Source organism: Equus caballus, chromosome 7 (assembly GCF_041296265.1).
Source record: "Equus caballus isolate H_3958 breed thoroughbred chromosome 7, TB-T2T, whole genome shotgun sequence".
Lineage (NCBI taxonomy): Eukaryota > Metazoa > Chordata > Mammalia > Perissodactyla > Equidae > Equus > Equus caballus.
Window position 1 is genome coordinate 67,857,077 of NC_091690.1, and position 17,569 is coordinate 67,874,645.

At 48.5% G+C, this 17,569-nt stretch overlaps 1 protein-coding gene across 35 annotated transcripts in view; it reads left to right on the forward strand.

The window, feature by feature from the left end:
• TENM4 (teneurin transmembrane protein 4) overlaps positions 1-17,569 on the forward strand; it is a 2,707,421-nt gene that overhangs the window by 2,162,871 nt on the left and 526,981 nt on the right. For all 35 annotated transcript variants that reach the window (XM_070274304.1, XM_070274303.1, XM_070274305.1 and 32 more), the window contains one exon: positions 13,454-13,555. In XM_070274304.1, coding sequence (XP_070130405.1) covers positions 13,546-13,555 — 10 coding nt within the window. In that variant the 5' untranslated portion in view covers positions 13,454-13,545. The remainder of the gene's footprint in view (positions 1-13,453; positions 13,556-17,569) is intronic.

Below are 17,569 nucleotides of genomic sequence, written 5' to 3' on the forward strand. Positions count from 1 at the left end.
CTAGAAAGCAGATGGATGCCCTGAAATAAGATTCCTGCAGCTAGAGATCCTGTCATTTTGTTTATTCAGTATGCCTGACATTGTGACTGGTATAGATGGTGTAAATACGTACTCTTAAATGATTGGCTCCAAAGCATTATGGGGAAAAAATGCTATTAACTTAAGTATAATGATATTTTACTGTTTGCTCTAATTTGTATTTCTTCCATTACTAGAGAAACTGAACGTTTTATCCATGTGTGGATTCAGTTAATATACTTCTTCTATAACATGCCCATGTCTGTTCTCAATTTATTTACTGGTGTCCTAGATTTTTTCCCACATCAATTTGCTCCAGATCTTTATTGGCTGGCTATAACCCTCTTCTGTTTTCCATGCTACAAATATGTTTCCAGCTTGATGTCCTTTTTGTTTTCTTTCCTTTTTGTTGTGCAGAAAGGTAAAGTAAAATTAATTTCCATTCACGTTAAGTTGTACCACGAGCAGGCTGAACCCCAGCCAAGCTCTGAAAGCCAGTCCGCCTGCAGCACATACCTCATCCCCAGCCCAGTGAGTCTGGCGGGTTGAAAGAGCATCAAAGGCAGACTCCAGATAAATGTGGTCTCACAAGTGTAGCTCTAAGCCCAAGGGCCCTTGCTAGGCGGCCAGAGGACAAATCTTTTGTACCATAAACACGGATTGGCTTATGTGTGTGTTTTACTGTAAACACTTGATTTTGATCTTAGTCGAAAGGCCCAGAGACTTGTTCATGAAGTTTTCCCTGGTAGCACCCATCCCCCTCCTGCTGTCTGTCAGCATTACTGTGAGCCAATGGCTGCTGCAGTGTCACAGGGCTCAGAAAACATGAGGCCTGGGTCAGTCATTGGCGGTGACAGCAAAAGTGCTTTAGATTGCACCCTACAGATTATAAAGGGCTTTCCATACACTTTCCAATTGGTCCTCACTACGACCCCCTAGTCATAGTAGGTAATTTTATTTTCATGATCTGCTAAGGGAACTAAGGCTCAGAGAGGTTGTCCATGTCCCCAGGCTAGTCACTGGCAGAGGCTGGAGCCCTCTCTTTGGGTGTCAGAGCTGTTATTGTTTCTGCCTTGCCAAGTTAGTTCCTGAGGATGGTCCTGACCACCCAATAATGAAGGAGGAACAGTGTTTTGGGGGCAGAAATGCGGCTCTAGAAAGAGAAAGGCCTCACCCTTGCTTAGATGCTCGTAGATTCTAAACTTCTGGGGAAGATCTTGCATAATACTCTGTACGTCCCTTCCAGCCACACAGAGATGCTGCTCCAGAGAGTGTGGGTGATGTCCTGAAAGAAGGAACACAGGCTAATGATGATTGGCCTGTCCTGAAACGGTCTTCAAGGCGTGGCTGAAATGCCAGCTCCTCCATGAGGCCTTCCCTTGTTAAGTAGGATCTGGGCCTTCCCCTGGAAGTTCATAGTCCAACTGAAGAAACAGAGAGATACCCACAATTGAAAAAAGCGTATGCAGTGTTCCAGCAACATCATTCATTCATTCAGCTCATATTCACTGAGCGCCTGCTATGTATCAAGCACTGTCCCAATGTAGCAGTAAACACAACTGACCAGTATTATGAAGCTTATATTCTGGCAGGGGAGACAAACAATAAACAAGTTGCTAAACATAGCATGTCAGATACTGAGGACTACTATGGAGAAATTTAGGGGAGGGGGTTAGGAGCGTTGGAGGGTGTCACAGTTTTCAGTAGGGTGGTCACGAGTGGACAGGAATGGACAGTGTACCATGTAGCACAGAGAAGAAGGTGATTAATACTGTTTGGAGTGGTAGATCACAAAAGGCTCCAAAGAGGAAGCTTTTTTGTGCTAAGCCTTGATTTCTAAGTGAGGGTTTCCAGGTAGCCAAGGAGAGGGATGGCATTGTTGGCAGAGGAAACAGCAACTGCGTGGGCAGGAAGATATGAAAGCATCTGGGGATGTTTAGGAAATTGCAAGCACGTCTGGTGTGGCAAGAGAAAAGGGAAGGAAAATTCAGGCCTTAATGCTGGGAGGTTAGTTGTAGCCAGACTATAAGGGCTTTGTTGTGTCCCAAGGGGAGAGGATGCCAGTGAAGGTAGATGCTGCAACGACCACAGTGCACATCCACCATAGCCCCAGTCGGGCTATAGGCATGGCCTTTATAACCAAGAAAGGGTTAAAAACAGAAGGGGCACTTCCTCCCAATGGCCCGTAACCCCAGTCTATCATGAGAAAAACGTCAGACAAATTCCAATGGTGGACCATCCTGCAAAATACTTTTCTAATTCTCCCCCAAACTGTCAAGGTCATCAAAAACAAGGAAAGTCTGACAAACTGTCAGCCAAGAGGAGCCCAAGGACATGTGATGACTAAATATAATGTGGTGTCCTGCATGGGATCCTGAAACAGAGAAAGATATTAGGTAAAAACTAAGGAAATCCAAATAAACTATGGACCATAGTTAATAACAATGTGTCGATATTGGTTTGTTAATTATAACAAAAACCATAGTAACATAAGATGTTAATAAGGGAGAATCTGGGTGCAGGATATATAGGAATTCTCTGTACTATGTTTGAAGTTTTTCTGAAATGTAGAACTTTTCCAAAAAAGTATTTTATTAAAATATCATGAGACATGTTATAACAAAACTTGGAAAAACTTAAAGTGGAAAAACATTTGTAACCCCCACATTTCCTTGGTTTTCCTATCTCTGGAAAGGATGCTTTCTTTTCCAATTTGATTTCTCCCCCAACAAAAGTTTTCAGCTTCCCCAAGGTAGCTGTCTGTCTTTGTGGGTGGGCACGGGAGGTGGGAGAAGGTAGGTGGGAATGCTGAGGTCAAAACCACGTCTGTGCTGAAGTCCCAGCCCTGAGAAGCTTTCCTCTCTGGGACCAATAGAGCTTTCCAGGGAGACGGGGCATGTGGCAGTCCATTAACAGACAGCCCTGCTGTTCCACACCTGGTGGTCCTTTCAGTTCCTGTGGGGGCACTGCTCTGGGACATTTGGGTCAGTCAATAAAAGGCCACCTGTGACAAGGGCCTGAGCATTAGTGGAAAGCAAATGTGTCAGGGATCCCAGAGCCCCTGCTCTGACTGTGGGAGGATGACCTCTGCTCAGACACTCGCCCACCACCCAAGGGGCTGGCTCACATGGAGAGCTTGCAAGCCATTGTCCCTCAATTTCTGGTGAGCTCTTTTCTCCTCTGTCTCTTTCTTGGTCTCAGCTGCGTATGTCTGATTATAGATCCTTTTCACATCCAAATTCTTCCTTAGTAACCAAGGATGCTCTGTCTCTCAGCATTCATTAAAATGTTCTTCTATTTTATTCCCACCTCCGTCCTCTCTTAATAAAGGATGGCTTCCCCCATGCCTCTTGAGTTTGGAAGGTTGTAGGTGTTCATACAGATAAGACCCAAACAAGCCATATCACATTAAGACTTAAATGTCTCACTAAATCTGCTGAGAGATGTCTTTCTTGGTCTGATCAGTTTCATTAAGCTCCTGGCCTCCCTACAGAGACTCAGGACACCCTAACCTGCCAAAGGATTCTGAAGTTTCACGGCTGAGCTCCTTGGCATTCACTGTATTGATGATTGGCCTTTCCCACTTTAGTTTACAACTGAAGGCAAGAAGTCATAGTCAAGCTGGCTAAACTCATTAAAAAGAAAAACAAAGCAGAGACCTGACTATGTGTCCCTGCCCTCCTCCTTGCAGGGCTGCCTCCCCAACCTTACAGGTGCCTCACAGCCGCCCCGCCATCAATTATTCCCTCTTGGGCTTGCGTGCACAGTCAGTTCTGCAGTGGACCCCTCTCCCAGCCCATGCACTGAGTCTTCGTGCATCCATTGAACCAAAGGCTGTGAGTGACACTTCCTCTGGTTCTTTCTCAGCACCTTGATCCATCAGAGTCTAGGCAGGAAAATGGAAACCACTGTTGGTCTTTCAACAATGAGAACTTAATATAGAGAATTGGTCACACAGTTGATGAAACAGCTAAGAAGCTGGACAGTATATGGTGAAGCAGCCCAGACATCAGCAACAACAGGGAACCACTATCACCCCTGGACAGGAGGCACAATGATATTTCTACAGCCTAGAGCTGGGACAATCCAGCAGGAGCTAGAACCATTAGGTAGGATGCCTGTTGACTTGAAGTGACAGAGGTTATGTGGTCGCTGCCAGGGATGCTGTCTCAGGTAAGCAAGATAGGGAGAGATACCTTCACGGCTCTCTTCTGCTTACCTCCAGTCTTCCGCCGCGGTCTTCCATTCACCAGACCTACCTGCCCAGAAGCCCGTGAGCAAAGGAGCCTGAGCACTGCAGTTCCCTGTGAGATGGAACAGAGCAGCAAGTAGGGGGAAAGGACCCAGAGAGCAAACAGACAAACGACAGGCACGGCATCCATTTGGTCCTCTCACCCACACCACCCTCTTTGTTCAAGGATGAGTTGGCCCCCACCCATTCCAGAAAACTGCTGCTCATTTCTAATTTCTCTGAGCAGGACAGCTGGCAGCTTGAGATAGGTGTCATACTCTCCTATGGTCTCCTGGATTGAACACATGAGGGAAATCAGGATCCTCCTTTACTTTGGGGAGGGGGCAGTGAACTCTGTAATATCTCTGGTCAGCAAATCTTGCTCATGGGGATGACTGCCATCCCGCGTCCTCTGGAGGAGAGCAGAGTTTCTCTTCTTTTGTAGGATCTTCAAAGTAGGATGGATCTGCTCACTCTTGCAGGAGTGGCAGCCCAGAGGCTCAACTGCACCTTCAACAATTATGTTCTACTCTACCAGACCAAACTCCTAACCCAAAGGCCACCATCCACCACATTCTGCGCATGAGGGCCCGGGTTCAGTGGTTATTCCAGAGGGCTGGTGAGTGGCTTCAGGGGACCTCCAGCTCTTGTCTGAGACAGTTAATCGTTTCCAGCCTGCCTCCCCTCCAATTGCCTCTCTCTTCCCCTGCTAGCTTGGAGCCCTCGCTGCTGGCGTGGGAGCTCAGACAGAGGGGAATGTGGACAGGAAGAGTCCAAGAGCAGAGCAGAAGGAACAAAGGCCCCGGAGTTTGTGCAGCCAAGAAAATAACATGAAACGAGATGCGGGATTGGGGCTGGACTTGTTTTGTTTTGGAGCATTTCAAGGGGCCAGGCTGCAGTCGTGTTTGGATGGGGAAGAAAGGCATAACTGTGCAGAAGAAAATACTTTTCGGATTTTACTCTGGCTATTACTGGATTAAAGGCAACTCCAAGAGGATTAAACTGTGTGAATGCATGAAGGCCGCTGCACCCAGACAGGAGGGGACCCTGTCTCCTCCTGGAACATGTTTGGACAGCATTTGGAAGCAGTGGGCTTGCTTGTCCATTAGGCACCAATCTGGTAAATTCAGCCTCGGTTGGAGCCACTCACGTTGCTTTCCTTCTCTTAACCTTAATGATAATAATAATTATTAAATATTAATAACAATGTTAGTACTGTTGGTTCAAAGTGACAGAAACCTCAGAATTAACTACTCAGCACAGAGGGACTTTTACTACTGCCTTATAGAATCCAAGGAGTTGAACTGCCCAGCCAAAGAAAATGCAGAGATGCAGTGGAATTGGGATCAGGGTTTTAATTCTATTCTGTTTAAATTTGTTCTGTCTCTTTTTGCTGCTCTGGTCTGCTTCTCTCATACTTGTGAGCTTCTTCCTCTCACTACAGACCGGGTTTCCCCACTGTATTAGTTTGCAAGGGCTACTGTCACAAAGGACCACAAACTGAAAGGCTTAAACAACAGAAATTTATCTTTCTTTCTTTCTTTTTTTCGGTGAGGAAGATTGGCCCTGAGCTAACATCTGTTGCCAATCTTACTCTTTGCTTGAGGAAGATTGTCACTGAGCTAACATCTGTGCCAGTCTTCCTCTATTTTGCATATGGGATGCTGCCATAGCATGGCTTGATAAGTGGTGAGTAGGTCCACGCCCAGGATCCAAACCTGTAAACACTGGGCCACTGAAGTGGAGCATGCAAAGTTAACCACTACAACACCAGGCCAGCCCCAGAACAACAGAAACTTTTGTCTCACAGTTCTGGAGGCTAAAAGTCCAAGATCAAGGTGTGAGTAGGACCATGCTCCCTCTGATGGGACGGATCTGTCCCAGGCCTCTCTTGTAGCTTCTGGTAGTTTCTCGCCCTGTGGCAGCAATGAACTCCAATCTTCACGTGGCTTTCTCCCTGTGGGCATGTCTGTCTTTGTCCAAATTTTCCCCTTTTTTTAAGGATACCAGTCGTATTGGATTAGGGCCTTAATGACCTCATTTTAACTTGATCACCTCTGTAAAGACCCTATCTCCCACTAAGGCCCCATTCTAAGGTACTGAGGGTTAGGTCCCCAACATACCTTTTTTGGAAGACACAATTCAACCCATAACACCCACATGATCACTGATAGCTCTCAAGTTTTTACATCTTATAATTTTCACTACTGGAGTCTACCTTTTCACTTTCTGTTTTCAAAAATCCCGGGGAAGACTTCTATCTGGGGCATCTTTGATCAGGTTCTGCTCCCCCCAAGGGGAGTCAGGCAGCCCAGAACTTTGACTGGCCCAGCTTCCTTAAGGTGTTCAGCCCTGAACCAATCCATCAAGGCTAGGGAGGCAGGGTCCTTTAAGAATGACAATTCTCATAGGACCCATGTATCAGTTAGATCTGCTAATTAATGCTAGGTACAAATCACCCCAAATCCTAGTGGCTTTAGTCCCCCAGGGACGTGGGCTGACAAACCATCCCAACTGTGCCGATCATTGTGCCAGAGTGAAAGAGAGCTCTGGAGGGCCCTGCACTGTCAGTTAAATCTTCTGCCTGGAAGTGGTACGCTTCTGCTCACAACCTGCTGGCCCCAATGAGCGACATGGCCCTATTAGGGTGTGTGCTCCCACCACGTGCCTGGAAGGCAGAGAGCCACAAAGACTTGTCAAACAGCATTTATGACTGTCACAGCCCACGTGATGGGAGCAGTGGAAAAAGTGGTTCCCAGAACCGGAAGATGCTTCCCCAGAATAAGATGGGGTGCTGCATGGTAAACTCATGGGTAAGCACTCCAGGGGCCTCCTGGGCCAAGGAAAGGGCAACAGGGAAGACTGTGAGGCATTAGAAACACCTCCGTGTGGCTGGAGCACAGAGGGTTGGAGGTGAGAGTGGCTGGGGACCCAGCTGGAGAGGTGGCCAGGCTGGACGGTGAAGAGAACTGCTTGCTCTAGGAAGGGGTTTGGATTTTGTCCCCAAGACAGTGGGCCAACAAGCGTTTCAAGCCAGGAACAGCAGCGTCAGACTTGCATTTTAGGAAAAGCACTGGCAGTGCAATAATATGAAGCAAGGAGCTGAAGAGTACTAGACTTGCACAGATCAGGTTTCCCCCAGGATTCAGCGATAGAATCAACCAGACTTGGTGACTGTTTGGCGTGGGTGTGCAGTTAGTTCGGTCAGTACCAGAGAGATGGCTTCGTGGAAATGCTGGCGTCTGCACCTGCAGCTCGAGGAAGAGGGGCAGCTGGTGGATGTGGAAGGAAGTGGAGGCTTTGCAGCTGAGGACGATGCTGAGCGAAGGCCCGGAGATCTGGGAGCACTCTGGTGGTTGGGAACTGGAGTTTGTGTTTGTCGCGCACGGGCACATCCCAGGATTTTTGATGGTATGCTTGAAGGGCTTAAAGGTGACCACTGGCTAAGTAAAAGCAAGTTTCAGAAACTTGAGACAACTCTCCACAGATACCACAAACTTCCTCAGTTGCTTTTTCGCACCTGGGCTACCTGAGAACTATTTACTCCCCTGCCCTTGCTCCCTTTTAGGCCCCATCTTACAGGCCGAGTTCTTGCGCATCCCCATTAGCACACGGTCTTCCTCTCCTGAGAGCCCGGTATCTTCGTCTTACTCTGAGGCAGGCGTACGCTGACGCGCCCACCTGCATCGCTCAGCATTTTCTCTGACAGGCGCCCCTGCAAGAGCATGGATCTTCAGTCCTTTGAAAGACAAATCTACACGTGGCGCAGATTTGGGCAGCTCACCTGTAAAGATTTCATGAGCCGTCGTTTGCCATGTCTAATATCGTGAACCATGTGTGAGTACACGGAGGAAGAACCAAAAGCGAATACTGAGTGGAAACCTAGTACAGCCTGCCGGCCGGAAATTAACAAGAAAGCGCTACCCAGCTCCCCACTGCGCAGGCGCAAACAGGCACCCTCACCACGACAAGTGTGGGACTGGCTCGCTGGACCCATGGAGGACCTATGAAAAAACTCTTTCAGGCCTTGCTGAATGAGGACGGCTGGTTAAAAATTCATACGAAGATTACATAAAACCATCTGCTGCCTTTATTTCCCCCTGTGTGCATTAAAAATGCGCAGCTGCTCAACACGAAATATTCCATTACACTGTGTGGCTCACGGGCTGTCTTGGACGTTGAGGGCAGAGAGGAGGTGAGGGGGGAGGGAAAGTGGGATCAGCACTTTCCAGGGATCTCCAGCTGGACCTGAGTGTCTCAAGCAGGACATTCCAGATTTTTCCACCCTGTTGATGTGCTTTCTAAAGGAAGTGTCATTCTGTGGATGTAGTTGATGCTGTCGGTGAGTTTGTGTGTGTGTGTGTGGTTTTTTTTCTTTTTAATCTGAAAATTGGTCTTTGAGTCTACAAGCAGCAGCTGCAGCTGCCATAATTAAAATGAAATAACCTGCTTCCTTCAGTCCTTAGGGAAAAAAGCTTTTAAAAAAATCCGTATTCTAAATGGACTCAGGAATGTGGTGAATCTTCTCTCTCCCTGTTACTTGCAACAGGTTTTATGGCTTTGCTTTTCTCTGGAATCAGGGGAAAAGAAGGGAATTCGCCTTTAGTGAGCATTTATCCCGGCCCCAGGTACTATGCAGGGTCGTCCCAACTGTACAAGCCAGGATGTGAATCCAGTTTAGATGCTTATTTCTTTCCCTCTTCCGTGTGCCCTTCCGACATCCTGCTAGATCCTAGATCTCTTAATCTGGTCCGATTCTGTCGGAGACCTGGGAGGTCTGGAGTTACTAAAATGTTAATTGGCCTGGATTAGAAACCAAAGCTCTTAGTGGAGTAACGGAGTAACGAGGTGAAGGATTCTGTGCTAATGACTACATGATAATGAGATGGTTTCAGAGGAGCGGATGTGCTCTTGAAGGGGTTGCTTAAAAGTCACTCTTCAAACTAGGCTGAGAAAATAAAATCCCAGAAGAACTGCAGACTCTGGTTTGTTTGGATCTCAAAATAAGGTCGCTAAAGTAGAAAGGGACAACTGTGTGCTGGGAATTGAAGACACAGCGGTCTCCATCCTCAGGGAGCTCCCAGTCTGGTGGAAGAGAAAGATGCGCCAGCAAAAAATTGTAAGACGCTGGTAATAAGCACTTGGTCAAGGGTATGAACAACTTGCTACAGTTTCAGCATTTTTTTCTCCAAAAGTCCATTTCTTCAGCTGGTAGCTTTGTGAGCAGAGCAACCTCACCACGAGAGCAACGCCCAGAATGTTGAACAGAAAAAGATGAGAAGAATTACTGTACATTCTTATGTATGTACCAAGGGTGTGGCACTTAGTCTCTCTGAGCCCTTACTATCATCCCCATTTAATAGTAAGGAAACTGAGGGAGCCAAGTGCTTTGCCCAAGGCCACATGGCTGGGAGCCAGGTGAGGTGTGATGCAGACCCACTCCATCTGCTCCCAAGTCCCTGCTCTTGCCACTGCACCCGGCTTCCTCCAAGAAACTGCTCCCTTGATTGTCAGGTGTCTAGAACAGCCATCACCGTGCCCCGTATTTAGAATAAGGAAATCTTTTTTTTTTCTTCCCTCTGGAAAAAAACCTAAGTTTTAATAGCAGGCGTCTTGATGAGAGTGATTCATGATCATTATCCCCCGGCTGCAGGTGTGACAATCCAGTTCAAGTGCATTGAACTCCAGGCCATCCTCCCAAACCGTGAAGTCAGCCCCAAGCATAGAAACGCTAGTTCCTTACTGACATTCTACACAGCCTGAGCGGCTTCCTGCACATCCAAAAGATGTTCCCCTGGGCTCCTGGGTCCACGGCTTCTGTTACCACGGCTTAGCTGAGAAGCGAAGACAGGGGAGGACGGTGGTCTTCTATCTTTGAAATTCTCTGCAAGAGACTGCAGTCCATGTTGTTTGGAACCCAGCTCAAGGCACTGTCTTATCTCCTTGATTTATGGTCACTTTGGGGAAAGCTAATAGAAGCAAAGGCACTCTGCACTTAATTCCACCCTGGCCTCTCAAAAGGCAGCGCAGGAAACGGTCACGCTTCCACCCGCCCAGGGCAGGTGGGGAGGTGCGCTGGGAGCAGAAGGTTTGCTGGGAGTGTCAGGAATACAGGTGTCATGTGCAGGCTCACAGCATGCTTTATGGCTCACCTGGAAAGGAAAAGCACAGAGTTCAGATCTTGTCGCCAGTGCTTCCTAGCTAGGGGATTAGGGACAAGCAGCTTAAATTCCCTGAAGATGCATTTTCTTGTCTGCACGTGTGGAAGGATAATGCTTGCTTCCTGTGGTTGTTTAGAAGGTTAAATGAGATCTAATATGTACTGGCACCTAACACCCTGCCCGGTGCCTGGGCCACAATTAAGGAGCTTACTGTCCCAGGCACCTCCCCTTCCAATTCAGACTGTGCGAGGCTTGCCAAATTCTTCTTCCTACAGCAGATCTCCAATTATGTCACATCTCTGCTCGAAAGCCCTCGATGGCTCCCTATTACTGACTGAATGATGGCCGTCTTTTCTAGCCTGGCTTTCAGGGCTCAGCCTGTTGGGGCCCACATCACCTGCCAGGTGTGGTGTCCACCACTTCCCTCCACACAGCCCACAGTCTGGAAAGCTGAGCTACAGCTCATTCTTCGTTACGCTTTCCCCTCCCGTGCCTTTACTCCCTCATGTGGTGTCCCTGCCCTGTCCCCATGCCATCCTACCTATCACCATCTCTGGTGCAAGGCTGAGCTGGAAGGATATGCTGTCCAATAAGTGCGCCGTGATTTTCAGCCAAGGTGATCTCTCCTCTGTCCTCTCACTGGGTTTTGTCTGTCCCTCTCTTACGTATAATATGAGCATTATAGTTACGTGTGGCCATGTTGTCTTATTTTCCCCGCCAGCCTGTGAGGGCCTCCTGAAGGCACGATTTGCTTCTGAGTCATCAGCGCCTCCTGTATAGCATCTAATACTCAGTATCTGAATGAATGAGTGAGTGAGCAAGCCAGTGAATGAACGAATGCCGTAATTCCTTCCTAACTGGATTTCCCCTCCAGAAAATGCTGGTACATAAATTTTTATAAAACTCTTGGTCAACCCACGAGTATTTTGGTTTCATTAACAGTCATTGTGATGCTTATTGGAGGTACTTTGAAAAAGGAGGGATTCAGGGTGCAAATTGAAAAGGAAATAAACACTTCGAAGAAAGGAGTTGATGTCTTTACTGAAGCCCGGGCAAAGATGAAGGGGGAGAGGAGTAACACGGCAGTTCTGCAGCTTCTTCAAGGAAGGAGGATCATAAGGCACAGATGAGGCTGCAAAGCACAAGCTTTGGCTTGAAGCTACAGGGGCAGAGTGGAATTTTATGGCCTGGACAAAGGAGCTCGGCTTTGAGAAAGACCCTGAGTGTTTTCTCCAAGTCACTGGCTATGACTAGCACCCCAGCAGGACCCATGGGGGCAAAGCCAACAGCTCTGAGTCCTAAAATCCACAAGGCACTGGGCACATGGGGAAAGACCCACGCACAGGAGAAAAAATGCCTCTTCCCAGGCCCGTTCTTACAGCAGAACAACTTCCTGCTCCCCTCTGAAATTTTGGAAGCTAAAGTTGTAATGAGCAAGGCAGGGTAAATAGAAGTGAAGGGCACAAGAGCCGTTTTTGCTCATTTGAGATGCACAAAATGATAGTCATATCCTCTGTAGCAGACTGCCTATTTTTTATTTCAGTGAATATAGATGATTTATAAGGGCTTTTCCAGGTTTACTTCTAAACCTTGTATTGTTCATTCTGTCCGGCCCATCTTGTCTTCGACCCTGATGGTGCCCAGGGGCCTGACCCCCAGGGGAGGCGGATGGACTCTCTGTACTAGGGGAGAGCCTAGTGAATGTTCTTGCCTAATACAGTTTTTTTGTTTCTTTGTTTAGAATAACGAGAATTTACGGTAAAGAAACATGAAATGCAAATGAAGCTGGCAAAATTTCACACTTAGGGGGATTTTGTTTTTAATGGAAATTACCAGTAATTCCTCACCTTCTAATAGACAGTAATAGCTTTAGCTTGGATCTGAGGTATATTTGGCAAATACATATTGAGAGAATTTCTCAAATGATGACCTTTTACCTCAGATGCCTAAATGTCTCCTTCATACCTTGTTCTTTAGCCAAATGGGTCTTTTATATGAAAAGGCATTTTGTGGTATTTTTAGTGGGTGGGTGTGGGTAGTTGGTACAGGGGAAAGTACACAGACCTTGAGTCTGTGAGGACCCGTCTTCAAATCCCCATTCTTCTTCTGGCAGTGACCTGAGGTGAATGACTTGAAGTCTTTGAGCCTCCCCTCACCCTTCTTTTGCGATAGGATTTCTTTTATTCATTTCACCTTTATTGGGTAGAGATATCTCCATAGGCACTGGAGATGCAGAGATGAGTCAAATTCATTGTCATAAAATTCTAGGGGCAGAAAAGACCGCGCATGTCACCCAGTTCAGAATCTTCCTCTTTCAAATGAGGAAACAGAGGCTCAGAGAGGGGAAGTGATTTGCTAGAGTGTGCAGGGTGATAAGCCAGTGGGCCAGAGCCAGAACTCTTTCGTGTAAGGAACTCTGCCCAGGTGACTCCCGGCACTCCCATGTCATATATCACGGGGAGGATGGGCCCATTTAGCAGGCAAGACATCAAGGTTCAGAGAGGCTAAGTGACCTGTTTATTAGCCTGGTCAATCAACGATAGAGCTGTTGCAGGAGCCAGAGCCTCAGCCACATGCTCCATCCCCACAACCCCCTTCTTGCCACCCCCATCACAGCATATAGTCAATCCTTCTTCTCAAAATACTCAGTTTCTACTGTGCTCCAAGCCCATGGGCCCCTGAGTTGTAAAGAGGCCTGATCTGGAGTCCCTGCCCTTGAGGGGTTTGGTCAGCTTGAGGAAACACATGTAAACAATGGCTGTCAGACAAGCCTGTTCCTCCCACAGCACCAGATGAGATGGGAGAACAGAAGGCGGTACAGCAGAGCCTCCCAGGAAGGCTGCAGAGAGGAAGTGCAGTGGTGTGGGATTTTCTGGGTGTTTGGGACCCCCTCTTGCTTCTCTTCATTGCTGTGGGATGAGGAACGAGCCTCATCTCCCCAGTGGTGTGTGTTTGCACGGACTGCTGGAGAGAGATCTGTGACAAAGGGTGGAGGGTATCCTGCCACCTCACTCAGTTGGGTCTGTGTTCTCTGCTTCAACAGAAAGGATCCCGACCGGCCCTCCAGGATCTGATGGCCCTGGAGAGAGGGCTACAGGGCCCACGGACACTGTTGACTCTTCAGAACGTGCTGACATGGAGCCAGGTCAGTCCCCTTGTCAGCTCTGATTTTCTGCATCATCAACTGCCAACCTGTGATCTTGATGACAAATACCATCTTGGAATCTGAAAATGTGCATACTTTTTGGTTGAAGGCTTTTGCCACTAAGCAGCATGAGAAGTGGAGGAGGTCAGGCCACAGTGGAGGTAGCTTTCTTAGGGAGCAGACGCAGTGGGAAGACAGGTGGGTGCTGGAAGCCAAGCGGATAGCCAGTATGGTAGGAGGGCAGGGCAGGGCAGGCAAGGGCCAGGCATCCAGCTGGGATGCAATGGGAGAGCTGGCAGTGTAGGGGAGGAAGACATTTCCTCTACCCGCTCTGGGTTCTTCTGGCTGGACAATGAATTAAATTCACATGAGGCAGAATAACAGCAGAAAATTAAAGCTTTATAACATGTATACATGGGAGAGGCCTCAGGCAACCTGAGCAACTCAGCCAACTGGCCGAGGCTACCTGTTTAAGTATCTTCGGCCACAGACAAGGAGGACATTTGGGGTAGTGGTTTGGGCCTTCAAAGGGGAGGAAGGCAACCCACATGGAAATGGAAAAGCAAATGTTTGGTAAATAGAACTTTGATAAGAGTGGGCTTAGCAAGGATCCTCCCAGTCTACCAGAACCCAAAGTTATCTACGATGATGGCCTGTCTTGGGGACAGGCCTTTATTTTAAATTTCTTTTAGGCAGTTAGGGGGGAAAGGTCAAATGTTCTTGCTGAGTCTGAGCCTTTATTGTCTTCAGCTTGAAATAGTCTGTATACCAGAGTGGCGCATCTTGGGGTGGCCTTCCCTGAACCCCATCAGCAGCCAGGAAGCACCATGCAGGTCCAGGACCAGCAGTGATGATCAGGGTCATTCGAGGATCCAGGAGACCAGCAGCAGGGTCCAGCGTTCAGTAGTTCCATTTCAGGCTGAGCTGGAGTAGGATGAGAGGCATAGTTGGCATAGTTGAGAATGGGACAGGAGGAGGTGAGTGGGTGGCTTCCCAGAGGACAGGTGGTAGAAGCCAGGTCCAGGGCCGGCCCCGTGGCAGAGTGGTTAAGTTTGCACGCTCCGCTGCGGTGGCCCAGGATTCAGATCCTGGGCACGGACATGGCACTGCTCGTCAGGTCACGTTGAGGTGGCGTCCCACATGCCACAACTAGAAGGACCCACAACTAAGATACAACCATGTACGGGGAGGCGGGGGGGGGGGGGGTTTGGGGAGATAAAGCAGAAAAAAAAAAAGATTGGCAACAGTTGTTAGCTCAGGTGCCAATCTTTAAAAAAAAAAAGAAGCCAGGTCCAGCTGGCCAGAATGGCTCTCTGGCAGAGGCTCTTCATATTGCTGTGCAGAAGAGCACAGACAAAAACAATAGGACACACCTGGGTTGAGTGGGAAACGTGGAAGGATGTTTCAAGTTAGAGAAGGAACACAGCACAGAGAAAGGTAGAACCGTAATGGAGGCTGGGTCGTGGTGAGGGAGGCTGAAAAAGCAGAGGAAGGATCCAGGGCCCAGGGAGCAAGCTCTTTGCTGAAAACCTACTGTGAACCAAGCATTTCTTCTTATCCATTCAAGCACTCTTGCAAGGTAGGATTCCGAGTCCTGCGAGGCTCCGTTATGCTGCAGGAAGAAATTAACTCCACAATCTCAGTGGCTTAACACAGCAAAGGCTTATTTCTAGCTCACACTACATGTCTAACCAAGGCAGGTGGAGGTCTCTGCTGTACCTCGTGACTCAGGGGCCAGGCTGGTGAAAGCTCTGCCATGTTTTGGGTATACCACCTTGGTCTCTGCAGCAAGGGAAGAGATGGCCAGAAGTTTGAGCATTGGTTCTTAAATGCTTTGGCCCAGAAGTGACATGCAGCCCATGGGCCAGAATTAGACACGTGGTCCTGCGTGATTTCTGGGGCTCTGGGAAATGTGAGAAAGAAATGGCAATTTGATGCGCAGTAGCTGCCTTTGCCATGGTAGGTATCATTTCCATTTTAAGGGAAGGAAACTCAGGCTCAGAGAAATGAACTAGCTTGTCTGAAGTCTCTCAGCTAAAAAGCGCGGGAGCCTACATCTTACCTAACCTCAGATTCAGTCGTTTACTGGACTATTCAGCCAAAACATGTTGAATACTTACAACAGGCCCAGCACCAGGCTAGGCTCTGGGGGTAAAACAAGAAACAAAAACGAAAGTAGCTGCTTCTCTCAGCCTGAAGAATGTATAAATAGGAACCAAGATAAATGCTGGGCAGTAGAGACATATAGTTCTCTGAAGGGATCTATTAAGATTTTTAGCTTTTCATAGAGGGACAGGCAAAATGGGGTCACGTTTATTGAGGCATTGTGCCAAGTACTTGATTTATGCATCTCATTCAACTCCTACAAGCCCATGAGGTAGTTCTTACCATTCCATGTTTAAGAAAACTGAGGTTCACTCGGCAAGGGAGGTAACTAAGCTCAAGGTGAACTCTTCAACGCCATCCATGCTCACTCGTAGTGATGATGGGAAAGTTCAAATGAAAAATCGAATCTCATCCCCCACTCCATCTAAACCCCAAGAAAAAGAGTCTCCTCTTGCTCCTCTAAATCGCCCCATCCCGGGCCTTTCTCCCCCTCGTTCCCCTAGCATCCTGCGGGTGTCACATGTGAACACAGCTTTCAGCTCTGACAAATGGAGCCTCGTGGAGCCCAGATACTGGGTCGCTCCTCCCCATGTTGGTACTGCCCAGATGGCTGGGCTCAGAGCATGGCTTCTTGAACTCATCTGCATTGAGGGGGGGAAGAAATCGCAGAAATATAAGTAGCAGGATCTGAGTCTAGCAGGATGGGGTTGACTCTGAGCCTTGGCATCTTCTGCCTGGAATGTTCCTCCTTTTCTCTCCGGCCTCATCCCGCCTTCCCTCCCCTTGCACACTGTGCTATTTTTACAATGACCCCATCACTTTTCTCCCCTCCTCAACATGTGTGATCACCTCCTCTGTCCTCACACTGGTCCAAGCCACCATCTCAGACCTGGATTATTGCAATGGCCTCACGGGGATCTGCTCCCGTCCTTCCCTCCCAGAATCTCACACAAAGGCAGCTGTTAAAACATCAATCAGATCAGATCACTCCTCTGCTCAATCTCCTCCTGTGGCTCCCCATCTCACACAGAAGAAAAGCCCAAGGCCTCACCGTGACCCACCAGGACTCAGAGGAGCTGGCCCGTGCCCTCCCTGACCCCCTCTCTGTGCACCCCTCACTCATTGGCCTCTTTGCTGTTCCTTGAACCATAAGCACACTTTGGCCTCAGAGCAAAGGCATAGAAGCCTGTTTCCAGTCTTGGGGAAAGCGTTTCAGGCAGAGGAACAGCCGTGAACAGATCTCTGCGTCACCATCCCCGTGAGCAGAGCACGGAGGGGCTGAAAGGTCCTGAACACACAACGACTGTGTTTGCTGCTCAGGGAGCGGCAGGAGGCCAGCAGTGTGAGCAAGGTGGGCGCAGAGGAGGTGAGCGCGGGAGGCCTGCCCCGCCACCCCTTACGAGGAGCAGTCCACCCCTCCAGGTCTTCCTGTGCCCCTCTGCCACTGGAACGTTTCTACATAGCTTTTACCACCACCCGACGCATTAAATATTACTCTGCAAGTTTAATTATCTATTTCCCGTCTTCCTCCATTGGAATGTAAGCTACACGAGGGCAGGGACGTACTTTGCGCTGGTCCGGTGGTGTTCATCCGCCTGGAACACTGCCTGGCACGGAGCAGGGCCTCAGTTATTAGATATTGAATGAGCGAATGAACAACGAATAACTGAGCACCATATTCCATATCATTACTTGTTATGCTCTGCTGTCCATACCCCTCCAGCCCCTCTTCCTGGATTTTCCCCCCACTCACTCCCTCACTCTTTCTCACTCACTGCCTGCGCAGGAGGGCGAAGGTCCTGAGCGCCTTGCGCAGGCACCATCCATCCCCGGGAGCCTGGGAGTTTCCAGGGCAAATACAGCTCCTCATCTCTCAGCCCCAGGGCCTGGCATGCAGTTAGGGTCCAG